This window comes from Staurois parvus, unplaced genomic scaffold, assembly GCF_062004578.1.
Source record: "Staurois parvus isolate SC_StPar_1 unplaced genomic scaffold, SC_StPar_1.0 ptg000077l, whole genome shotgun sequence".
Taxonomy (NCBI): Eukaryota; Metazoa; Chordata; class Amphibia; order Anura; family Ranidae; genus Staurois; species Staurois parvus.
Window position 1 is genome coordinate 2,441,341 of NW_028317873.1, and position 26,882 is coordinate 2,468,222.

A 26,882-nucleotide genomic window follows, 5' to 3' on the forward strand; every position below is an offset into this window, starting at 1 on the left:
TTTTACACGATTACTGTATTTTTACCCATATAAAAATATATGACCTTATGTCTGTGTATGGGACACAATATATATATATACCATCCTTGAAATTTCCTTTCTACTAAAGATTCCACAGTCAGCTGTTAGTGGTATTATAACAAAGTGGAAGCAACTGGGAACAGCAGCAATTCAGCCATGAAGTGGTAGGCCACGTAAAGTGACAAAGTGGGGTCAGCGCATGCTGAAGCGCACAATGTCCAGAAGCCTCCAATTGTCTGCAGAGTCAATAGCTAAAGACCTCCATTCTTCATGTGGTCTTCTTCAGATAAGCACAACAGCAGTGCGTAGAGAGCTTCATGGAATGGGTTTCAATGGGCGAGCAGCTGCATCCAAGCCTTACATCACCAAGTTCAATACAGAGCGTCGGATGCAGTGGTGTAAAGCACTGCGCCACTGGACTCTAGAGCAGTGGAGACGTGTTCTCTGGAGTGACAAATCATGCTTTTCTGTCTGGCAATTTGATGGACGTGTCTGGTTTTGGCAGTTGCCAGGAAAACGATACTTGCCTGACTGCATTGTGCCAAGTGTAAAGTTTGGGGATTATGCTATGGGGTTATTTTTCAGGGGTTCGTCTTGGCCCCTTAGTTCCAGTGAAGGGAACTCCTAAGGCATCAGCATACCAAGACATTTTGGACAATTTCATGCTCTCAACTTTGTGGGAACAGTTTAGGGATGGTCCCTTCCTGTTCCAACATGACTGCGCACCAGTGCACAAAGTCAAGTCCTTAAAGACATGGATGAGTGAGTTTGAGGTGGAGGAACTTTACTGACCTGCACAGTTCTGACCTCAACCTGATAGAACACCCTTGGGATGAATTAGAGCGGAGACTGTGAGCCAGGCCTTCCTGTCCAACATCAGTGCCTGACCTCACAAATGTTCTTCATAAGTGTTCACAGCTCAGGTGGGAGAATCTGTCCGCAAGTCAACTATTAGTCGTGCACTCCAAAAATCTGGCCTTTATTGAAGAGTGGCAAGAAGAAAGCCATTGTTAAAGGAAAGCCATGAGAAGTCCCATTTGCAGTTCGCGAGAAGCCATGTGGGGGACACAGCAAACGTGGAAGAAGGTGCTCTGGTCCGATGAGACCAAACTTGAACTTTTTGGCCTAAAAGCCAAACGCTATGTGTGGCAGAAAACTAACACTGCAGATCACCCTGAACACACCATCCCCCACTGTGAAACATGGTGGTGGCAGCATCATGTTGGGATGCTTTTCTTCAGTAGGGACAGGGAAGTTGGTCAGAGTTGATGTGAAGATGGATGGAGCCAAATACATGGCAATCTTAGAAGAAAACCTGTTAGAGTCTGCAAAAGACTTGAGAGCAGGATAGAGGTTCATTTCCAGCAGGACAATGACCCGAAACATACAGCAAGAGCTACAATGGAATGGTTTAGATTAAATCATATTCATGTGTTAGAATGGCCCAGTCAAAGTCCAGATCTAAATCCAACTGACAAGACTTGAAAATTGCTGTTCACAGACGCTCTCCATACAATCTGACAGAGCTAGAGCTTTTTTGCAAAGAAGAATGAGCAAAAATGTCACTGTCTAGATGTTCAAAGCTGGTAGAGACATACCCAAAAAGACTTGCAGCTGGAATTGCAGCAAAAGGCAGTTCTACAAAGTATTGACTCAGGGCTGAATACAAATGCACGCCACACTTTTCAGATATTTATTTGTAAACAATTTTGAAAAACATTTATCATTTTTCTTCCACTTTACAATTATGTGCCACTTTGTGTTGGTCTATCACATAAAATCCCAATAAAATATATTTATGTTTTTGGTTGTAACATGTGCATGTTGCAACAAAATGTGGAAACTTTCAAGGGCTATGAATACTTTTTCAAGGCACTGTATATATACACAAATTGATGTCTTGACATTTGCCAAAAACTGTATTTTTTAATATGTGAAAAAGAGAATAGTCATTTTTTTATGACTGTCCCCATAATTTTACTTTAAACTGAAATTCATCACTTTTGTTAATACGAATAAAGTGGCAGTATAAGGTTTATTAGGCTTACTTTGTTACAGCTCATGGAAAAAGAATGCTACAGGGACATTGAAAAAATCAAGACAATTGGAAGTACATACATGGGAGCTGTAGGACTGGTTCCAACAACAGGAACAAAGGTAGAAGAATATTTATAAAATGTATAGTTTTGAATATTTTTTATACTTGTTTCTATAAATTCTATCTGGTGGAAATGAATATTGTTGCATTGCTGTAAATTTGCAAATAGAAATATTAGTTTGCAGACTATATAAGTTTGATTGAAATTACAATCTTTCTCAAATAATAACATGGGGATATGGAGTATTCCTTGTATATCAAAGTCCAACTGTAGTTGCAATCATAACATGTGAGAGTGAAGCAAGGATTTTGAGTGATGTTACTTATAGTGAACATTGGAATTTCAATGGCTTTCCACATCTATACTTCCGCCTACCAGGATGCCAGTAGCCAATGTTCTGAAAAGTTTAAAACCCTCCTCCCCAGTCACTCCAAATCCTGGTTGATTGTGATATGATCTATCGGAAACTTAGAAGCAGGATGTTCCATGTAAACAGGTTCAATCAAAGTAAGTATATGCCACAATATTTTATATATGTGGCATAACAGATCTATCTGCTTACAAGAGTGAATATATGAAATACTTGTTAATCACCTGCCTCTGAAATCTATTGGTAGCTTCAGAGACAAATCTTAGGGATCAGCACTGACTATGACATATTAGTCACATTATAGGGCAATATATGGGACCTCACACATAAAACAAACAAATAATGAGGTCTTTCCCCCAAATTCCATATCTGAGCATGCAGCCTGGCAGGCCAGGAAAGTAAGGGGAAGAATATGTGCCCCTCTCCTGAATTATGCCATCAACATTTGGGAGTACCCAATTTTAATAGGAACAAGGGCCTTTTCTCCACAACCTTGGCATGGGGTGATGGGGGTCTTTTAGCAGAGGTCTTATCAAAATCTCAAAGCACCTTTTAACACTGAGGAGGTCCCTAGATACCGCCCTCTCCCCCAATGTTAATGAGTAACGGGGGCATATTACAAGAAAAGGCAAACAGTAAATAAACACACAGACACTTTTGACAAGTTTATTGAAAAAAAGAACAAAGTCCCACAAGTCCCATCATCAATGATTTCATCCATGAACAACATTGATGCCTAAAGAAAGCCTAGCCTATAAGTATAAGTATATATATATAAATAGCCCATATCCTGGAAATAAGTAAAGATGCAGAAATGAAGCTTCATGGGTGACAGAAAAGGCCTACAAGAATGGTACTTGCGTTAAACAGTATTTTTTATAAACAACTTTGTGTGCTTTGATCTGGCATTCTTTTGGCATTATTGCAACAAGCGGATATGAACAGGACAGAGGATTTGCAAATATCATATGTTTATATTAGGAGGGGTAAGGCAAATAAATTGTAGACTGATGATTTTTTGGGGGTTGATTTGTATGTGCACAGTGCAAAAGAATGTTTATTTAGCTTAAGCCAGCCATTGATGGGATGATTTTGTTTTCTGGAAACACTGGGTTTAGAAAAGAAAACCGCTTGATTCCCCCATCAACACAGTCTCCCGAGGAGCCATTGGGCACAATTCACTAAGTGGTATCTTACCGCATCTGAGTATGTGGTAGGATACCACATAGCATTTTTTTTAAACGTTTGAATTCACTAAAAAATGCTACTAAAATACCGCATTAGTTATTTTATCAAGTCATGCGGTATTTTAGTAGTGAAAACCATGCGTTAATGTTACAGGGAACCCCACTGACAGCTGAATGTAAAAGAACAATTAAATAAATAATTAAAAAACGGCGTGGGGTCCCGCCGTGGGGTCCAGGGCATGCTTGGTCAATGATGTTACACGGGTGATGTTATCGGGTGGTCCTGCCCCTTACATATTTAAGATCTGTCAAGCCAGCGTCGGGAGTGGAGTCTTTGTTTGTTTTCTTTTTTCGGGGTGGTGGCGGCGGGCATCGTGATTGACATTGGATCTACTTTGGGGGACATTCTTTTATTTTCCTTTTTATAAAGGACTTGTCAAAGCCTGTCTCCTGTTTTTTTTCACACTACAGGTTTTTACTGTGTGAATGGGTAGCGGTACCATGTACCCCATACTCATTCACATGGGGGGGCAGGATCTGCGGGCCCCCTTGCTAAAGGGGGCTTCCAGATTCCAGTAAGCCTGCAGAACCCCATAACCACAGCCCAGGGTTGTGGAGAAGAGGCCCTTGTCCCCATCAACATTGGGACAAGGTGCTTTGGGGGGGAGCCCCCCTCTGCTCCACAGCACCCTCCCATGTTAAGGGTATGTGGCGTGGTATGGTTCAGGAGGGGAGGGCGCTCGCTCGTCCCCCCTTTTCTGACCTGCCGGGCTGCATATTCAGATAAGAGTCTGGAATGGACTTGGAGGGGCACCCCATGCCATTTTTTTTAATATTTTGGTGTGGGGGGGGGGGGGGGGTTCCAGTCAAAATCCAAACCAGACCTGACGGGCTTGTTATGGATGGGGGTGGGAGGAACCCCACGCCGTTGATGGTTTTTAATTATTTTTTTTTATTTTTTACACATTCAGCTGTCAGTGGGGAACCCTGCTGACAGCTGATGACTCATAGGTTGTTAGGGACTCGGCGGCCATCCAGTCCTTAACAACCCATGTCCGTACTGACAGATAACAGTACATACCGCATGCCTGGACCACTACGTAATTATCGAATGCATTTAATTATTTATTTCCTTTTGTGAATTGCCTTTAAGGTCTTTTTATGTGGTATTTACCTAGTGTTTTTGCTGTTTTCTGTAAATACTGCATACTAGGGATAGTAAATGGACACTTCCAGTATCCTATGTGGTCATGTGACCGACTTAACTCATGTGATAAGCTTTAGTGAATTGTGGCCATTGTCTTCTCCTGACGGAGGGAGCCATCCCCGCCAGAAGAACACAGTGATTACTGCTAGAGGCTATAATAGCCACTAATTGTATGTAGAATCCAACAGGCTGGTTGTACCGATTGATCGATTTGGGTCCATTCAGCCTGTCCATACATGGTTCAAATTTCAGGATGGTCCTTGTTGAATCGGGCAAGATTTTTGAACCGTCTATGGCTGGCTTTAGTCAAAAACGGTGAAACTGCAGTCCCATTGATTCACATGTAAAACAAATTTGCAAAAACAGGAGTTTTGCTGGCATGTAATTGGGTGGTTGAAGGGAACACAGCTTTGCCTTATCCACTAAGCCAAGTGAACTTTTGCTTGCAAAGTGAACATACACTTTTCAAAACTGTTACTTTAGTAAATCAGCTCCAGTAAGTTCTTAAAACAAGGGTCTTAATAAGGCATAGGTCAGTGTGATGCAGTGATTCACATATGAAAAGTTGACTACACATCTACCTGCTGGCAGAATGGAAGACTATATAAAATTATTATGCAATATTTCATATTTACATGACAAAAACAAAGAAATGTTATTGGTTTAGCCCTACCAATGACAAACAATGAAAGAAAGTATGTACAGCTTTTACCTGTTCAACAGCAAACTGATCTACATCAATTTAAAACAGCAGAACAACTGTAAAAAAAAACTGTTTAAAGCTAAGTTTTGACATGACTGTGGCTAAAGGTGATATCTACTTATTATTATAGTAATACAGGAGGGCTTTTTTTCAGCTGGAACTAGTGGAATTCAGTTCTACCACCTCTCGCTAAGGCCCTTTGCTCCCTGCTCACCACTATCATTTGTAAACACAGAAGTTCAGCTTCTGTGTTTACAAGTTACAGCTTGTCTCCCAATGGCTGCCACAGATGTGATCTCCTGAGCGGCTCCCATTCCCATGCAAATGAGACAAATGGAGCCACTTACAGTGTGCGGGGAGATACTAGAGCCAGATGGGTGATTCAGCTTAATACAGTAATAAAAGTAAGAAACGTGGAAGTTGGTAGAGCATTTAAGGGGGAAGGAGAAAAGTCGGGGGCAGTGGAGGGGGGTTGCATGCAGAGGTCAAAGCTGAAGAGGGGTGAAAGTGAAATGTGGATGGGGCATGTAGAGGCTAGCAGCTGTGGAAGAAGGCTGAACTCTGCTCTCTGTATGCAGTGCATCCCTGAACTCTGCACTATGTACATAGCACACCCCCGAACTCTGCACTCTGTATGCAGTGCATCCCTGAACTCTGCACTATGTACATAGCACACCCCCGAACTCTGCACTCTGTATGCAGTGCATCCCTGAACTCTGCACTATATACATAGCACACCCCCGAACTCTGCAGTCTGTATGCAGTGCATCCCTGAACTCTGCACTATATACATAGCACACCCCCGAACTCTGCACTCTGTATGCAGTGCATCCCTGAACTCTGCACTATGTACATAGCACACCCCCGAACTCTGCAGTCTGTATGCAGTGCATCCCTGAACTCTGCACTATATACATAGCACACCCCCGAACTCTGAAGTCTGTATGCAGTGCATCCCTGAACTCTGCACTATATACATAGCACACCCCCGAACTCTGCAGTCTGTATGCAGTGCATCCCTGAACTCTGCACTATATACATAGCACACCCCCGAACTCTGCACTCTGTATGCAGTGCATCCCTGAACTTTGCACTATGTACATAGCACACCCCCGAACTCTGCTCTCTGCATGCAGTGCATCCCTGAACTCTGCACTATGTACATAGCACACCCCCGAACTCTGCACTCTGCATGCAGTGCATCCCTGAACTTTGCACTATGTACATAGCACACCCCCGAACTCTGCTCTCTGCATGCAGTGCATCCCTGAACTCTGCACTATGTACATAGCACACCCCCGAACTCTGCAGTCTGTATGCAGTGCATCCCTGAACTCTGCACTATGTACATAGCACACCCCCGAACTCTGCACTCTGCATGCAGTGCATCCCTGAACTCTGCACTATATACATAGCACACCCCCAAACTCTGCACTCTGTATGCAGTGTGTGTGTGTGTAGAGGGAGGGGAGATTTGGGGGGGTCATGGTTGAGTTCCCACACCTGTTTTTTTTTTGAAAAAAAGCCCTGTAATATATATATTTATATATTTTTTCTTTCTTAAAATGGGTTTGTACTAGATTGATGTATCACAGTAAGACTCAGAAACCTGGAGGTTATGTAGTCTATAAGAGCTGCATTCAAGATATGTTCAAATGTGCATGTACCATTTTTTTTTAACATTTACAATGTAAGAATTAGTTGAACCAATGTATGTTTTTTTTTCTTGACAGGCAAAAAAATCAATTTATTCTCACCTAAGCACATTAGCAGATTTTTCAATTGAAATGTTTGATGTTCTTGATGAAATCAACTATCAGTCTTACAATGACTTTGTTCTCAGAGTGGGTAAGTAAGTTATTTCAGCAATAGTCTGACACAAATTACTGAGTTTCCTCAAAGTAAACATTTAAAAAAATTTTGAGTATTATATACATTCAAATTATCATTTAGATATGTCTAGACACTCCTTGTCAGTAAAAGACAATGGCCATGTGATAACAAGTTAAACAAAATCAAGAGAAAGTACATTTTCTTTTCATTATTTTTGGTGTATTTTACTGTTTTATGTTAAGAAATATAAATTAACATTTAAATACACCAAAACCATACAGTATACAATCTCTTTATATTTGTCAGGGTGATAGACAGTATTCTCACCCTTCTCATACATCTCCACTAACAGCACATTAAACCCAAAATGGTTATTCAAAGTCTTAAAACCAGTGAACAGTCTGACAGGGCAATGCTCATGGCTGAAATTGTGAAACACCAAAGTTAAATGCTTGGTAGATTGTGCAGAAGATGATGACAGGAAATGGAGGAACAACTTGCAGATACTGAGGCTCTCTTAAAATGCTAAACCCAGTGACCCAGCAGCCTTTACTGAAAAATACAGATATATGATATTTTTCCTTCACGTAATTTTCCAGATATTTGTTCATGTAAAGAGCTAAATGCATTTCCACATGCCTGGTTTCCCTAGGCATGCCAAAGGCCAAGTATTGAATAGGGAGACATAGGGACAAAATTAGCAAATTAAAGAAACAGAAACAATATGTGAGTGTTTTTCCTGTTATTGCATAGGCTTCCTCTTGGTGCTCTGGCTTCTTTCAGCACTCCATAAAGTTACTTTAGGTTATCAGCTTCCATTCAAACTGATCCTAGTATGTTTATCTATGACTGTGGTAGGAACATTAGACTGTAATGACTGCATTCAGATCTGGGAGCTGTAAGTGGACCTGTAAGTGGCCTTTATTAAACTAAAACAGGCTATGTTATTCTGATTATCTAGGGACCACTTTATGTCAAGGGAATGAGCCTGTCTATCACTCAGCAAAGTTGCACTGCCTTTTAAACAGTAAAATATAAAACAGCAAAAATCATATTTTGAACTGTGGTTTGTTTTTGGCATTCTGATTAGCACATTGCTCAGAATGCAGAACAATAAACAGCACTTCAGCCCCTACAGTTGCAAGAAAAAGTATGTGAACCCCTTGGGATTACGTGGAGTTTTGCATGAATTGGGCATAAAATGTGCTCTGAACGTCATCTAAGTCACAACAATAGAAGAACGCAGTCTGCTGAATATAATACTACATAAACATTAGATGTTGCCATGGTTTAATTGCACATAACATGTAAACATTCACAGTGCAGGGAGGAAAAAGTATGTGAACCTTTAGACTTAATAACTGGTTGACCCTCCTGTGGCAGCAATAACCTCAACCAAACGTTTCCTGTAGTTGCAGATCAGACCTGCACAACGATCTGAAGTTATTTTGGACCACTCCTCTTCACAAAACTGTTTCAGTGTAGCAATATTCTTGGGATGTCTGGTGTGAATCGCTCTCTTAAGGTCATGCCACAGCATTTCAATGGGGTTGAGGTCAGGACTCTGACTGGGCCACTCCAGAAGGCGTATTCTGTGCTGTTGCAGCCATTGTTTTGTTGAATTACTTGTATGCTTTGGGTCATTGTCCTGTTGCATCACCCATCCTCAGTCATTTTTACAGGACGACCATGCCTAGGGGGAGTAGCAACAGTGCTAAACTTTCTCCATTTGTAGACAGTCTGTCTTACCGTGGACACATGAACATCAAGACTTTTGGAGATACTTTTGTAACCCTTTCCAGCTTCATGCAAGTCAACAATTCTTGATCGTAGATCTTCTGGGAGCTCTTTTCTGCGAGGCATGGTTCACATCAGACGGTGCTTCTTAAAACCAGTAAACCCAAAACAGGTGTGTGTTTTTTAAGGGCAGGACAGCTGTCAGCAACACATCCAATATCATCACACTGATTGGAGTCAAGGTTGGCTCACTCCTGGCTCCAATTAACTCTGGGAGAAGTCATTAGCTAGGGCCTCACATACTTTTTCCTCCCTGCACTGTGAATGTTTACATGTTATGTGCAATTAAACCATGGCAACATCTAATGTTTGTGTAATATTATGTTCAGCAGACTGTGTTCTTTTATTGTTGTGACTTAGATGACCTTCAGAGCACATTTTATGCCCAATTCATGCAAAACTCCACGTAATCCCAAGGGGTTCACATACTTTTTCTTGCAACTGTATATCACAGAAGTACTGTTGTGCCTCAGTCAGTTACATAGAGCTCAAACTAGCAAGGGTGATGTTCAAAACTAACCTTGGAATTATTTTTTTTTACCAAAAGAGTAGTTGGTGCTAGCAACTGACTTCAAGTAAGGGTAGTTAGTCAAGTAATAGTAAGCGAATTCCTTAAACTTGCTTGGGATAAACACAGGTCTACTTAGCCAGAAAAGGTACTATTTAGTAAAAGTGCTTGGTCCTTGGTCCTGGAATGAAGTCCTTGATCTTGGAATGAAATGAGCAGTATTATTCTGTAATGTAGGGGGCTTCCCTTATACAGTGCTCATCAAAATGTTTAAATGTTTGCGTTTTTTTTTAATGGTGATATACTCTTTAATGGCAAAGTTGAAACACCTTCAAAGTGGTGTTTTGTACATGCTACAGTTGTAGATGGCAGGGGTGGACTGACCATTTGGAAACTCAGGCACTGCCCGAGGGCCCAGGGTCAGTAGGGGGCCCCATGAGATGCCCCTGGTACCTTTTTCATAGGCTTTTTTGAGTTTGGGCAAGGACACAGGGGCCCCATGATCCCCTATTGCCCGGGGGCCCCATGAGCTGTCAGTCCACCCCTGGTAGATGGCATTAGTTAACACTAGTGTTCAGGGCCGTGGATAAGGGGGCACCACCAGTCCTCCTGTATGGGGCCCAGGCCAGCGGGGGGGCCCAGGCAGCTGGGTGAATTGGATGTGGGCAGGGAGGGTGGTGGGTGTGACGGTGGGGCTATTACTAGAACTGATCCCCTGTATGGCTCTCTGCAGCAGCTGGAAGCTGTCTTGTACTTTTCCCCCTCTTGCTGGTTTTTAGCTGCTGCAGAGAGAGCCATACAGGGGCTGTGGTTCCAGTAATAGCTCCCCTCCGCACCCAAAACCCTCCCTGTGCACCATATGTTTACCCCTGCTGCCCAGGCCCCCCTGTGTGCCCCCACCCCCGCAGTGATGCCAGCTTCTCTCCTATTCCCACCGGCAGCTACAAGCACACAATACGATCCTTCAGGATGGAGAATGGGGGAAGGGTCCAGTAAATATTGTCACATGCCCCTTCCTTTCCTGAATTAACCCAAAGAGTGATTGGTACTGATCACTCACTGTGTTCATTCATAACTGAAGCATAGTAAGCCGTTTTTTGTGTGTGGGGGGGGGGGGGCCTGTTAGGTTGGCTATATGGGGCCCCATGGTTTCTAACACCAGCCCTGCTAGGGGGGAGGAGTGGTAAAAACAGGTGGTTTCCCCCAACCACCCACCTCTAAGGGTGAAGGAGAGAGGTCACATAGCCATGATGCTTTACTTCACAGTGTGGCAATCTGAACTTGTTGAGTCGATTGTCACTCTCTTTATGTATTGTGTAGGGTGATTGGGCTTGTATTTGCCTCACCTGTAGTTTTCTGCCGGAATCATGTAGAAGGTGGACTTGATGAGTTCCTCCTACAGCTGTGCTTTGTGTAGATACTGTGTGCAGCCCAGTGATGTCTCCACTATTTGTAGAAGGTCACATCTGGGATGGCATAGGTATAAGATGCTCAAGAAATTAGTTTATACCCTATCAAGGAAATATTTCTGCCCAGAGTTTAGCTAGAGATAGAAAACATATATATAATACTTGCCCTTGCTGCACAGAATTTCCAGGCTTTCTTGGGCTTTGATGCAACTGAAAAAAAAATTATTTAAAGGTTGTGAGTAGTCCCAGAATAGGCCTCTTGACCCAAATTTTAATATTGATATTCACCATTTATTCATGGTAGGGTAAATCTGAATATTTTAACCCCCTTAGAGTTGTTATAAGCCTCTTAATAGCCTCCCTCTTGCATGATCACTTACTTTTGGTGGAAGGCCTGTCTTTGGTTGAATTACGGTTGTGTCATGCTCTTCTGTCTCTTAAAAAAGGATTTAACTGTTCACCAATTGATATTCAGTGACTTGGAATTCAGTGACGTGTTCCATCCACTGACAGGTCCTTTTTTTAATTACCTTTAGTAGAGTTGCTTGGAGTGCTTTGTTGTCTTAATAGTGGAGATTATGCAACGTGTGGCTGTCCCTTAAGTCAGATTTGCTTTGCACGTGTATGCAAAGCTCAGGTTTAGACAAACAGATGGGCAACATATACATCCACTGCCAACTTCATATAACAATAATCCAAACTCATAGATAACAGGCTTTACAGATTTCATTTAAAAAAAAAAAAGTTTACATACACTAAGCAAACTAGCAGCCTTGCACTATGACAGCCCAGCTGTCCATAAATCGTTATCTGCTGGGCCACTGTAGAGCACTCTTATCCAAAGACATACTGTATGTTCAGTCTCTGTTCCTATATAAAAATGAAGAAACACTATCATTATTTGAAAGTTACAAATAATATAACAGAATATGTAGAAAAGAAATCAAAGCCATAAAAATTGAAAATGAACGACAGGTTACAAAAGAGAAAAAACACAAAAATTCAGCAAATATATTCATAGTTGAAATTTCAGTTCTGAGTATGTAGGCCCTTTACAAGATAATTTATAGTTGGTGACTGGGGACAACAAAGAGCAGGCCAATGCATTAACCACTTGCCCTCCAGAAGATATACACCCCTTCCTGACCAGGCCATTTTTTGTGATAAAGCGCTGTGTTACTTTAACTGACACGGTCATGCAATGCTGTACCCAAATTAAATTTATGTCCCTTTTTCCCACAAATAGAGCTTTCTTTTGGTGGTATTTGATCACCTCGGTGGTCTTTACTTTTTGCGCTATAAACAAAAAGAGACCGACAATTTTGAAAAAAAAAAGCAATATTGTTTATTTTCTGCTATAAAACATATACCAATAAAACATTTTAAAAATCACATTTCTTCATAAATTTAGATCAAAATGTATTCTGCTACATATTTTTGGAACAAAAAATCCCAATAATTGTATATTGATTAGTTTGCACAAGTTATAGCGTCTACAAACTATGGTACATATTCTGGAATTTTAAAAATTTTAGTTTTTATGCTAGTAATGGCAGCGATCAGTAACTTATAGCGGGACTGCAATATTACGGTGGACATTTTTACACTGACTGACACTTTGTGGTAACCAATGACACTAATACAGTGATCAGTGCTAAAAATATGCACTGACATGGTACTAATGACATTGGCTGGGAAGGGGTTAACATCTAGGGTGATCAAAGGGTCAAGTGTGTGTTGACCAAATCTATGGAATATGAAATATAATATTTCTCTGATATGATTTGATTAACCTTAATGAGAGTTCTTTGACCAAGAGTGAAAGGTTTAACACAACAACCAAAATTTATTGGTGAATAGTAGGGAGGTCTAAACTAACATACCACAATCTATCTATTTAGCAATAAGAAAAAGAGAAACAAAATGTATATGATTCACCCAATGAATTAAAGAATATACTATTCATACCCTAAACCCACAAACAGCAAGACAGACAACACATACAACAATCATGTATACATATAAGTGCCAGAGAAATGTCCTGATATTTACCAATGGTGTAGCATGGGGGCCCCCAGGATCGGTGTATCTTCTCCCTTGTCTTTCCCCAAATCCTACCCTGATATACACTTATCTCCCATAGACTTGCATGGGGCCATCCTGATTGGTAGAACTATCCAATCCATCTTCCATACCTGACGCATCTCATCCAGGATTGGACAGTTTCCCCATCCTATATTGCTTACATAACTCAGCCCCATCCCAGAACCTCCCCTTTTAGTGATAAAATTACATATGCCAGGTCATGGCACCGAGGCGTCTGGATCCAGGCTTTCTCATCAAAATTCCCTCCATCCTTGAGAGTTTGGAGGGAACCTTAGGTCATAGCCTGGTAAAACTGCATTCCCCAGATAGCCATCACCATTGCATATCTAAAGAGAGGGTACTTTGAAGTGGCCCTCATATAAACAAAGAGATTTAAATGGCCTGGCCTAGATCGTTATGTGGGCCCCATAAAGTCTGAGATAAGGTAGTTAATTTAGTGGTTGCCCCCTCTCACACAATAGAACATTCCTTGTGGCATGCACCTGTTTACACACCAAACATTCCTCCAATACAATACAAAGCTATCTCTACAACTTGATCACTTGTTTCAATGTCTATGTACAACACACCGCTATCAAACCAAGCTCTGATATTTCCAGCTTTGTAGTTTGGTTATATAGCTAGAAAAATATCTATTTACAGTTGCTGATGAAGATTATACATAAACCCCTCATAAGTCAACAGTGTGTGCTTAGCTATGTGCTTGGTGTACACTAGGTGGTGCTTTTAGTAGGGAAAGTGATGGATCGTGTTCCCAGCTCTGCAGAGAGAAATGATTCATGACTTTCCCCTGTCACAACAGTGGTATGTAGCCATAGCTCTGTTCTTCCTCCCTGACTGACGATCTGTAGGTGCCGGCAAGCAACTGTTTGCCAGGGCTTGCAGATTGGTTTGTGCTGTTTATGTACGTGATTTTGCACAGGAATGCCAACCTGTAGAAGTAAAACTGCTATAGGGTGGAGGGAAAGTGGTTAAACACTTTTTTTGTAACTCTTTGTATACAAAGGAAAATGTGAGAGCTCAAGTCTATATTAAGGAAAATATTTCAGAAGGCCTAAAAGAACTCCAATGGATCAAAATTGATATGGTTCAGAAACATTTAGACAAAATAAGGGTGAATAAAGCACCTAGACCAGATAGCATTACACCCATGTGTCCCCAAAGAGTTGAGCTCCCTTTATTTCGAAGCAATTGTTTCTAAACTTTAGAGACTCTTTCAGTCCTGGTTCAGTACAACTAGATTGGTGCAAGGACATTGTGGTACCTGTATTTAAAAGGGATCAAAGTCTTTACCAAGTAACTACAGACTGTAGGACAGATACTTGAGAGTTTGATAAAAGACCAAATAGAAGAGTTGTTGCTGGAAAACAATATTTTAAGCAATAGACAGCTAGGATTCACAAAACAAATGTGATTTCTTTTTATGGGGAAGTCAGCACAAAGAGTGGCTGTGAATAAAGTATACTTGGACTTGCAAAAGTGTTTGCCACAGTTCCCCACACTATATACTACTGATAAAAATGGTGGACTTTTTAGGCACAGAAAGACGAATAATTAAAATATAACTAAAGGCAAAACTTTTTTTTTTATTTTTGGATAGATTGGAGAGGTATTAGAACCCCTGCCAGTTTTTACTGCTGTCTGTGCCCCATTAGGGAGATTCACCCTCACTATTTGTCCTGTTTACCATTATTAGTAAAAGTAAAAGAAAATTCCAAATTTTGGGTTGTCCCCAGAAAAGTAATAGAGGGGAAATGTTACAATGGGGGCACTAGTTCTGGTGACCTGGGGGATCCCAATAAATTCCCTTAATTTAAAGGAATTTCCTCTCATGTCCTGTTTGGCTATGGGACAGGAAGTGAAGGGAAATCTCCACAATGGGACACGGAGGAAAGAAGTTCTGACAGGAGTCATAAACCTCCCTTACTCTATCCAAAATAAAAAAAAAAACGTTTTGCCCATAGTTCCACTTTAAAGATTACAAATAAACTTTATTAACATTTCATTAAAACACCAAACTTAGTGAAGAAGGTAATCAAAATACCCTTGATACAATGTAATATGAATAAATTCAAAATTGTATCATTTGGCTTCCAATAATATATAGTAAATCGTTTGCTTATTCGCTCGACATGTTTCACAGTAATGTTTGTTAAAATCTATTCAGTTTGTAAATTGATACAAAACTGGCTAAAAGGCCATATTCACAGAATAGTGATTAATAATTCATACTCTAATGGTCTAAGGTTATTAATGGTGTACCCCAAGGTTCAGTGTTGGACCATGAATTTGTAGCCTATTTATAAATTATATAGGGTAATGGGATTAAAAGTACTATTTTAGTGTTTGCAGATGACACCAGTCTGTGTAGTGGAATAACTTCCTTGCAGGATATCTCTAACTTGCATCAGTCCCACCCCACAAGCCAAAGTCCTAGGTGTCACTCTAGACTAAAACCTGTCCTTCCAACCCCATGTCCAATCGTTGGCAAATTCATGCAGGCTCCACCTCCACAACATCTCCAAAATACATTTGTTCCTCACCCCAGACACTACTAAACAACTCGTTCACTCCCTTATTATCTCACGCCTGGACTACTGCAACTCCCTTCTCACCGATCTACCTCATCGCAGACTATCCCCGCTTCAGTCTATCCTGAACTTAGCGGCCAGACTCATCCACCTTACCAACCGCTCCGCTTCTGCCACCCCCCTCTGTCATTCCTTCCACTGGCTCCTGATCGCCAACGCATCAAATTCAAACTACTAACACAGACATACAAAGCCATTCACAATGCTGCCCCAAACTACCTCAGCGACCTGATACCCAAATATCACCCAACCCGTAATCTTCGCTCTTCACAAGACCTCCTACTTTCTAGCTCCCTGGTCTCCACCTCCCACGCCTGACTGCAGGACTTCTCCAGGACTTCCTCCATCCTCTGGAACTCACTACCCCAATCCATCAGACTGGCACCTACCCTCCTCACCTTTAGGCGCACCCTGAAAACCCATCTCTTCAGAAAAGCCTACCCCGCCCTCACCTAACAGCCGATCTCCTCCACTACTCCTACCACTCCATCCCCCACAGCCACTTCCTCCTGTACCACTATCCCCTCCCTCCTAGATTGTAAGCTCGAAAAAGCAAGGCCCTCGAATCCCTCGTGTATTGTCTCATGTACTGTCCCCCACTATAATGTACAGCGCTGAGCAAACCTTTTAGCGCTATATAAATACTGTATAATAATAATAATAATATTATATAAAAATAATAATGATGTGTTGTTTAATTGAACAACTGTGGCAAAAGAGGTTTAATGTTAAAAAATGTAAATGTATACAATCTAGGAGGAGTACCACTGGGAGTGTCAAAAGATCAAAGTGCTCTGGCAGATCATAGACTTAACCACTTCCTGCCCGGCCAATTACCCACAAGAGTAACTGTTGTTTTTTATATTTTTCAGGAATAAATGTCGGACCTGTTGTTGCAGGAGTTATTGGTGCCCGACGCCCTCAGTATGACATTTGGGGCAACACAGTTAATGTTGCCAGTAGAATGGATAGTACTGGGGTGCAGGGAAAAATCCAGGTAAGTTTTCATTTGTTTTTTGTATACATTTTTGTCTTTTACATTCTATTACACATTATGCCAATAAATAGCAGTAATTTCCACATAAATAACTTAAGCCTACAGTTGTGGCCAAAATTATTCAACCCCCACTGAAATTGAGTGTTTTGGCCAGTTTGACATTGCTTTTGATCATTCAGTCATCTTGCTTACATTTACATTAAAGAGGCACTTGTAGGTCAGACAAATATAACATAACAGTTATAATGAAATAACCACAAATGTCTTTTCTGTGCTCACAGCATTATCAGTTTTATTCAACCCCCAAGTGACATTCAATCTTAGTACTTAGTACAGCATCCTTTTACAGTTATAACAGCTTTTAAACGTGAAGCATAGCTTGACACAAGTGTCTTGCAGCGATCTACGGGTATCTTCGCCCATTCTTCATGGGCAAAGGCCTCCAGTTCAGTCACATTCTTAGGCTTGCGCACTGCAACTGCTTTCTTTAAGTCCCACCAGAGGTTCTCAATCGGATTTAAGTCTGGTGACTGCGATGGCCACTCCAAAATGTTCCAGCCTTTCCTCTGCAACCATGCTCTAGTGGACTTGGAGGTATGCTTGGGATCATTGTCCTGTTGAAAGGTCCAACGTCTCCCAAGCCTCAGGTGTGTGACGGACTGCATCACGTTTCCATCCAATATCTCCTGGTACTGAAGAGAATTCATGGTACCTTGCACACGCTGAAGCTTCCCTGTACCTGCAGAAGCAAAACAGCCCCAAAGCATGATTGACCCTCCACCATGCTTCACAGTAGGCAAGGTGTTCTTTTCATCATAGGCCTTGTTCTTCCTCCTCCAAACATAGCGTTGATCCATGGGCCCAAACAGTTCTAATTTTGTTTCATCAGTCCACAGAACACTATCCCACAACTTTTGTGGTTTGTCCACATGGCTTTTGGCATACTGCAGTCGACTCTTCTTATTCTTTGGAGACAGCAAGGGGGTACGCCTGGGAGTTCTGGCACGGAGGCCTTCATTACGCAGTGTGCGTCTTATTGTCTGGGCTGAAACTTCTGTACCCACATCTGACAAATCTTTTCTCAGTTCCTCAGCAGTCACACGGGGACTTCTCTCCACTCTACGCTTCAGGTAGCGCACAGCAGTCGAAGTCAGCATCTTCTTTCTGCCACGACCAGGTAGCGTTTCAACAGTGCCCTTTGCCTTGAATTTGCGAATGATGCTTCCTAAGGTGTCTCTTGGTATGTTTAACATCTTTGCAATCTTCTTATAGCCATTGCCCTTCCTGTGAAGAGAAATCACCTCTTCTCTTGTCTTCCTGGACCATTCTCTTGCCTTCACCATGTTTGTAACCACACCAGTAAATGTCTAGAAGGAGCTGAGTATCACAGTCATTTTAAAGCTGCCTAATTGGTGCTTATTATGCTTGATTGCTGCTCGGTGACATCCACAGGTGTTTTCAATACCTGATGGAAAGCACCTGTATGAACCTCTGTTCTTCAGAGTGGTAGTCTTTAAGGGGTTGAATAATTGTGGCAATGAAGAAACCACATAAGAACCATTTACTACTGTATTACATAAACAATTGATGTCATTTTAGTTGCATTTGGGTAGTTACAACGTCCTTGTAGGATTTGATTCTGAATACAATTCCAAATGTACACTATAGTCCCTAAACCCCTTTACAGCATTGGGGGTTGAATAATTTTGGCCACAACTGTAGGTTCACATTTGAGATTTTTTTCCAGAAATGCACTACTATTTAACATGGTTTCCTATGGATCTAATTTACAAATGTGCATTCTGAGCTGGTGCATTTTTTGAAAAGGGTCAGGGAATGTGTTTCTCGCAGCAGATTGGGTTTTCTGTGTAATAGACTTCAGTGGATCTGCACCAAAAATACAAGTGTTTCATTTTTTTTGCCAATTGGAAAGTATGACAGTTTTGGGTTAGGGTTAGCGGTAATCATTAGAGTTAGGGCTAGCAGTCATTTTTAGGGTTAGAACACTAACCCTAACAATCACTCCTAACCCTAGCATTAGAGTTAGGGTTAGCGGTAGTTGTTGGGGTTATTGGTAATTGTTAGGGTTAGCGTTCTATGCCTAATGATTACTTCTAACCCTACTGGCAAAAAAATGCAAAATACATCAAGAATGCAAAACGCATCAGAAATGCAACAGCAACCTGCGCAGATTTGAACCTAGCTTAAAATGAGTTATCCAGTTTAATTAAGGTGATTGTAGCCGTATTAGTGCACTTGCGACAGAAACAATTGAGTACTGTCCGTGATACTTTTTTTATTTGCACTAACATACAATTTTGAGGACAAGCTTTCGGGGAGTGTCCCCTTAAGTGTCCCCTGTCGTCAAAATTGTATGTTAGTGCAAATAAAAAAAAGTATCACGGACAGTACTGAATTGTTCCAGTTTAATTATAAATTACCAAATGTTTTCAGTGAATTGTACACTATATGTAATGCTTGTTAAAAAAAAAATTTATTCTTGGGGTTTTTAACCATTAGCCGCCCGGCCAATGGCCGTTTGGCGGCTTGAAAAGCGCTGCAGCTTTCCGGGTGCACGCCATTTGGCGTGCTCCCGCACATGCGCGGTTTGCGCGGTTGCAGAGCGACGCAGCAGTGCAATCTGTCACCGCCCGTGCACCTCGGACACGGCCGATGACAGATCCGAGTACCGGCTCCCGTTGCTGGTACCATGTGACCTGCTGTGACCAATCACAGCAGGTCACATGACAGTTGTATACAATGGATGGCTTCATTCATGATGCCATCCATTGTATACTAGTGCCTAGCTGTGAATGGTCACAGCTAATCACATGCACATGTCATGTGATTAGCTGTGACCAAATCACAGCTAAGCACAAAAAAAAAACCCCTGAATGAATCGATGTCATTCAGGTAAATGCTTGCTTATAGCAAAGTAATTCTTTAATATAAGCAAATTGTGTAAAAAAAAAAAAAATACTGATCACTTCCCCAAAGTAGTACAGTGTTACTATAGTAACATTGTACTATTTTGGTCATAGTAAAATATGAAAAAAAATCTTAAAAAAAATTAAAAAAATGTAATAAAAAATTAAATATAATAAAAAAATTAAAAAAAAAAAAAAAAAAAAATTTTTTCATACTGTCACCAGTCAGTGTCGCTGTTCACCGCCATGCCAGTTATATGATGACGCTGTACTGCACTGGTGACAGTATGTAAAAAAAAAATAGTGAAAATAATTTTTTTAATTTTTTAATTTTCCGAAAAATTATGACAAAAAAATACAACTTCAAAAAACTCGCCATTCCTCTTATGAAGTACGTCGGACTGTCTACTCTGCAAAAAGGGGTCATTTGGGGGATATCTGTACTGTTCTGACATTCTTGGACCTCAAGATATTAGATTGACCGTCAGTACTTCAGGATTGATCAATATTCAGATCTATACCATAGTTTGTAAACTCTATAACTTTCCTACAAACTAAAAAATACATCCTAATTTGGGTTATTTTCACCAAAGACATGTAGCAGAATACATCTCGGCCTAAATTTATGAAGAACAATTATTTATTTGTAAACTTTTATAACAGAAACAAAGAAAAATGTGTTTTTTTTTCAAAATTTTTGGTCTTTTTTTGTTAATTTAGCAAAAAATAAAAACCCCAGTGGTGATTAAATACCACCAAAAGAAAGCTCTAGTTGTGTGAAGAAAATGATAAAATTTTAGCTTGGGTACAATGTTGTATGACCGCGCAATTGTCATTCAAAGTGTGAGAGCGCTGAAACGTGAAAACTGGCCTGGGCAGGAAGGTGTAAAATTGCCCAGTATTGAATTGGTTAAACCTTTGATGTGTACTGCCCAATAACGCAGAAACCCTTTTGGTATCATCTTGAAATATGATTGATTTAGCTATTCTACTTCATTATACAGCAAACATAAGAAAAATAAAGTAAATATGTTTCAGGTCCTCTATGACTAGGCCCCAGGGGCAGGGAAAATTCAGTAGGGGGTGTGGCCTATGAAGAGGAACCGGGGCTGAAGTTTCTACCTCTTAAGCGCCTGGAGCATCTGTCACACTAGATTCGATTAGCATACACTCCTGCACCATACTTGATGTGGGATTATCAGAACCATACCAACGGGACTTGGAGTGGCACTCCACTAAGCATATAATAGGGCATACTATATAGCTGCATGTATTAAGTTCAAGTGGGGGAGGGGTGGATGCCCTGTTTTGGGTAGAATGGAAGATAGGAGAGCTAAGCTCCCCATATTTTACAGAGTCCAATATAGGTTTTTGCTTACACCTGTCTTCTAATAAACAACAAGAGTTTTTAAAATACATATTAAAGAGAAATGCAGCCCATAGTACAAAAGCAAGAAAAGTATGGGCAGCACAGTGACTAAATGGTTAGCACTTCCGCCTGGCAGTACTAGGATCGTTGGTTTGAATCCCAACCAAGGCACCACCTGCCTGGAGTTTGCAGGTTCTCCCTGTACCTGCATGGGTTTCCTCCGCGTGCTCCAGTTTCCTCCCGCACTCCAAAGACATGCTGGTAGGTTAATTGGCTCCTGTCTAAATTGTTCCTAGTATGTGTATGTATGAATGTGAGTTAGGGACCTTAGATTGTACGCCCCTTGAGGGTGAAGGACTGATGTGAATGTTCAATATATACTGTGTATATATATATATATATATATATATATATATATGTGATTCTGCACATAGTGGTAAGTAGATGTTAATTGGTTTGTCTGAAGGTTATAGTGGCTACAAACTATGGTATATATACTGCCATTTGTAAACGCTATAACTTTCACGTAAACCAATTAATTTACACATATTGGGATTTTTGTTTAGCAAAAACATGTAGCAGAATACATTTTGCCCTAAATTTTTGGCGAAATTTGATCTTTTTTAATTTTTTTTACTGGACATGTCTAATAGCAAAAAGTCAAAAATATAGATTTTTTTCAAAATTGTTGGTATTTTTTTTTTGTTTATAGCGCAAAAAATAAAAAACGCACAGGTGATTAAATACCATCAAAACAAAGCTCTATTTATGGGAAAAAAAGGACGTAAATTTCATTTAGGCGCAGCATTGCATGACCACGCAATTGTCAGTTAAAGAAACGCAGTGCCGTATTGCAAAAAATGGTCTGGTCAGGAAGGGGGATAAATTCTCTGGAGGGCAAGTGGTTAATAAGCAAGCATCTATCTAATCTATCTGTTTTTTATATCTGAAAACTAAAAAGCAACTTTTCTTCTCAGGTAACTGAAGATGTTCATCGAATATTAAAGAGATGCAATTATGAATTTGTTTGCCGGGGTAAAGTCAGTGTTAAAGGCAAAGGAGAGATGTTAACGTATTTCCTTGAGGGAAAAATCGATGGAACAAATGCACAAACTCGATCATTAAACTTAGAACGCAAAATGTACCCTTATGGTAGATCAAACATTCAAACAAAGTTGGGCGCAAGTTGTCCATCTGTGTCATCCGCAACAAGTCTCTCTAGCCCAACTGTGGGTACTCTTCAAGCTACAACATCTCATGCGAATCAGACTCTTCATTACCTTCCTTCTGTGCCTGCAGTTGAAGAGGCATGAAAAAACAAAAAAAAAATCTTGTTTGCGCCATCCACAGTGAGCTGAATGCCTGTTCTTGTAATAAGAAAATAAGGGATAAAGAGAAGTCACAAAACCAAGGATAATTTATCCAACCAAAGAGAACTATGGGAACTGTAAGAATGGAAAAACCAAGGGCTAACAATTGTGTTAGGTGTTCAGGGAACAAGCCGTCATGTTCCAAATTCTAAAAGGATTTGAGAAACCAAATTCAAAGATTGCATAATGAGAATGAGTGTGTCTGTTAAACATAACAATTTGAGGTATATATTGGGATACATTCCTTTAAGGTACTTATTTATTTTAAATATTATCAAAAGAATACAGCAAACATGTGAATATTAGTGATAGATACATTCAGTCTTATGGGATAAGGAACTTCCCTTTTTGAATGTACTCTTTATGTTTAAACATCCACAGTTTTTGTAGCTAAACTTTGGTACAATCTCCTAGGACTTCCATATTTTGATTTGTTAGGAGTTACAATTTTTGAAGGTGCTAATATTTGAAAGTTAGATCACTTTAAATGTTTAATATTGGATACTTTTGCACACATTGGATGAAGTTGTGAGGTTTTGTCCAGATATGGACCAACTATTTCAGAGATATATCAATACATGCTTTTTGCATGTAATCTGTGTCTTTGCATGAAGTATATTATTATATATCTACAGCAGCAAATGAGGAAAACAAAGACTGGACTCAGGGGTTATACAGATAACTGAAAAAACTTACACTATGTATTGTTATAATTTAGGTGATTTATAAATATTACAAGCACTGGTATCTGCACAATTTTGGGAATGTTTTTGAAAGTTATTTAGTGTAACCCATGTTTGACCCATACAGAAATTGTGATTTACACCGTTTATTTGCACATAGTTCCATAGTTGTAGTACATAGTTCATAATGACCCTAAGATTTGCAGCATGCTTTCGCTTGCAAAGACATTTCCGTTAGGTCATCCTTGTGTTCTCAAACCAGAAGAAGCAGTTAATAACTACTGTTTGTTTTTCATATATGTAAAGTGTGTTTTTTGCAATTCAACTATGATGAGATACATTTTTTTCTCAGAGTATCCCTTTCTAAAACACTTTAGCACTTTGTAAGCTGAACATGTTTATGACAATTGACACCCCCAAGTGTCTCTATCTGATTGGGACTGACTGATTATCAAACCTCAGAAGTCACGTGACTTACTGGTAAATGGGTGTGGTTTCAAAGAAATATGGATGTAACCTGGTGAATATGAGCATGATTCTTCATAATCAGGGTAAGCGAAAGTAAGTGCATGCAGCCAATCACGAGCAGGTAGGTCACTCTAAGGCAGTTCATGTCTATTAGTAATCAGATTTTACTCAAAAATAGTTCCTGATGAATTGCTATGCTGGATATAGGTAGTCCAGAATATGTTTACTTTCTGGAGATGACAAGTGCAACTTGTAGGAATGGTTATTTGTAGAAAGCTGGTATTTCTGTTAATGCTGTAGTTACTGGAACACATCGATTGTGAAAGTTTTTGGGTTGGTTACTGAAAAAGTATAAAAAATTTAAATTAAGAACAGGCACATCTAAACATAAACATGCAAAAACAACAACTATAGTTTAGAAGGTGCCAACCAGCAATAAATTGGCAATAGAATGCTAGCTAAAATGTTTTCTCTACATCTGCTTCTCTCTCACTTTCTCTATATATTATACATTTTGTGGGTGTTTTTTATTTTACATGTTTTTATATTGAGAATAAATTGCATTACAGAGGATCTTATAGTCTGTTGTCCAAACCACGGTCATACGTACATATACACACTAGGGCTAATTTGGGTGTGTATTTCTTTTTGCTGTCTTTCAACTGCTGAGCTTCCAAAGACATAAGACAATTTTGCTATGATGACCAGTGTCATTTTGCTGGCAATGTATCCCATATTTGTGAAATTCCATGGCAGCCTTTATATAAATAATTATTTAAGTATTTTTGATTAGAAAATAGCACAAAAAATGTGGAATATGACAGTATGAGCGTTTATAAAGTATATTGTTATTATTTGGTGACAATCATACTATAATGATTTTTATCTGAAATGTATGTCTTATAAAGCATGTAGTGCTAACATGTAATTTATGAAACTTGATAATTTGTTGATACATTCCATAGGACTATGAGGTACTTGGCAGATGTATTAGTATTTTGAAGTACTAATACTTTAAAGTGTCAACCTGCAGCAAAATCAAAATAAATCATAGGTAAACATATTTTTTTCTATAAAATGCATATTGTCAATTAAAATATATCTGGTTATAATAAAGTTAAAACGGAGCCCCACACTCCCCTCAAAAAATTAAAAGTCAGCAGCTACAAATACTGTAGCTGCTGACTTTTAACATAAGGATACTTACCTGTCCAGGGATCCAGCAATGTCCTCATCTGAGCTAATTCTTAAATCGGCTTCGGGTGTAGGAGCTGGCATCTTAAGTAAGGGAAACCGGCAGTGAAGCCTTGTGGCTTCACAGCCAGTTTCCTACTGTGCATGCACAAAGTGCTCTATGCTTTGTGAATGGGTCACGGTCTTCTGGGACATATAAATGGGTCACAGTCTTCTTGACCTTGAAGTGTCCCAAAAGGCTGTAGGGGAAGGAGGTGAGGCTGAACTTCTGGCTCAGATCGGTGCAGCAAATCTGACCAGAAGAGGGAGCGAATACCTGTCCAAACCAGGTACTTGCTTCCTCCCCCATAAAGTGCCAAATGTGGCAGTGGAGAGGAGGAGGATGCAAACAAGCAGAACTTCCTCTTTTGGGTGAAGTTACTCTGTACTACTACATTGTGTCAACATTGAGAGGGTACTTTGCAAGGGGGGACCTTATGCTGAGGCAGACAAGGACCTCATCCACAGATGTGGGGTGCATGGGGGGTTATTATCATAGTCCTACACAAGTAAAAGGTACAAGTACCCCTTGTTACTCATTCTCAAAAAGTGTATATGGTGAATAAAAACTGACACCATGAAAAAGCCCTTTATTAAAATATTCAAAAGTGCCACAATGTAAATCCAACGTCAAACTATGTACATCAAGGGTCACTCACAATGCTGTCCCGCTGCTGCTTCCATCACAAATAACAGTTCCCCCAAAGTTGTTGGGATGTAAACAACAGTGCCAGGGAACTTGGATAATGTAATTAGCCAAATATGCTCATGACCTTATTTGATAAATAACATCACCCAGGATCTTCACTGGCTTGTTTACAATTTGAAAAAGCTGTCAGAAATATGTCATTTAGGCTAGGTTCACAACTGTGCAGGTGGTTTCTGCTGCAGGTCTGCACCTAATCCCGCAGTCACAACCACCCACACAGAAAAACGCAAGAGATGTGTGCGGGTGTCATTAATCCCAATAGCATGCTTCACGTCATGGAAATCGCCCCTGCACTGGGAGCCACACTGCAAATGTAATGAACTCATCATTATAACATTTTATTCATTTTCATAAATGTTGTATACAAAAGTATGGTAACAATATTAATTCTAACAGTACACAAAACAAGAGGTCACTAGGACCCAGTAACTCTACAGAGTAGTCAGAAGCAAATATCTTCTTTAGTGGGCCCAGCATCCGTGGGCCTGATATACTGAAGAGAAAAGGTCTGGGGATTTGAATACCCTTCGCAAAACAAACAAAAGATTTCCCAGCAACACTTACCAGCCGCCTTGCAGAACAACCAATTTGGCCCTGTCTAACAATTGCATTAAAAACAGAGAGTTTTGTTTGCACACATTTCACACATTTGCAAATACATGTGTAAGCCACAGTCCCATGTCAAGGGCCCTCTGTATATTGAGGACCAGGGGCGGACTGACCATTTAGCCACAAGGGCACTGCCTGAGGGCCCGGGGCCAGTAGAGGGCCCATGAGATGCCCCTGGCACCTTTCATAGGCTTTTTTGGGTGTGGTTTGAGTGTGGGCAAGGACACAGGGGCCCCATGAGTGGTCAGTCTGCCCCTGTTGAGGACCTAACTAAAATTTCAAAGCCTCCATAGTAGGAGCATGTGTATAAATGGATAGGTTAAGGGCAGGTGTGCCAGGAGGAGCCCAACCCTCCTTAATGGTACATGGAACCACAGGACCCCCAGCTATACCAAAATGACAGCAAAGGCATCCAGTGCGTCCCTACATCCAAGTTAAGCAACTACCCAATAAATGGCCACTGTCCCAACCTATAGCCAGCCTTAGATGTAAGGTGCACATGGAGGGGAAATGCACATTGCAAAACAAACAAAAGATTTCCCAGCAGCACTTACCAGCCAGCTTGCAAAACAATCAATTTGGCCCTGTCTAACAGTTGCATTAAAAACAGAGGGTTTGGTTTGCACACATTTGCAAATACATGTGTAAGCCACAGTCCTACATCAAGGGTCCTCTGTATACTGTGG

At 40.4% G+C, this 26,882-nt stretch overlaps 1 protein-coding gene across 1 annotated transcript in view; it reads left to right on the forward strand.

The window, feature by feature from the left end:
- The window catches only part of ADCY1 (adenylate cyclase 1), a 380,962-nt gene extending 356,254 nt beyond the window's left edge, over nucleotides 1-24,708 (forward strand). The window contains exons 17-20 of the mRNA XM_089669441.1: nucleotides 2,080-2,178; nucleotides 7,321-7,435; nucleotides 16,704-16,828; nucleotides 22,102-24,708. Coding sequence (XP_089525567.1) covers nucleotides 2,080-2,178; nucleotides 7,321-7,435; nucleotides 16,704-16,828; nucleotides 22,102-22,437 — 675 coding nt within the window. The 3' untranslated portion in view covers nucleotides 22,438-24,708. The remainder of the gene's footprint in view (nucleotides 1-2,079; nucleotides 2,179-7,320; nucleotides 7,436-16,703; nucleotides 16,829-22,101) is intronic.
- Nucleotides 24,709-26,882: the final 2,174 nt, after the last annotated feature.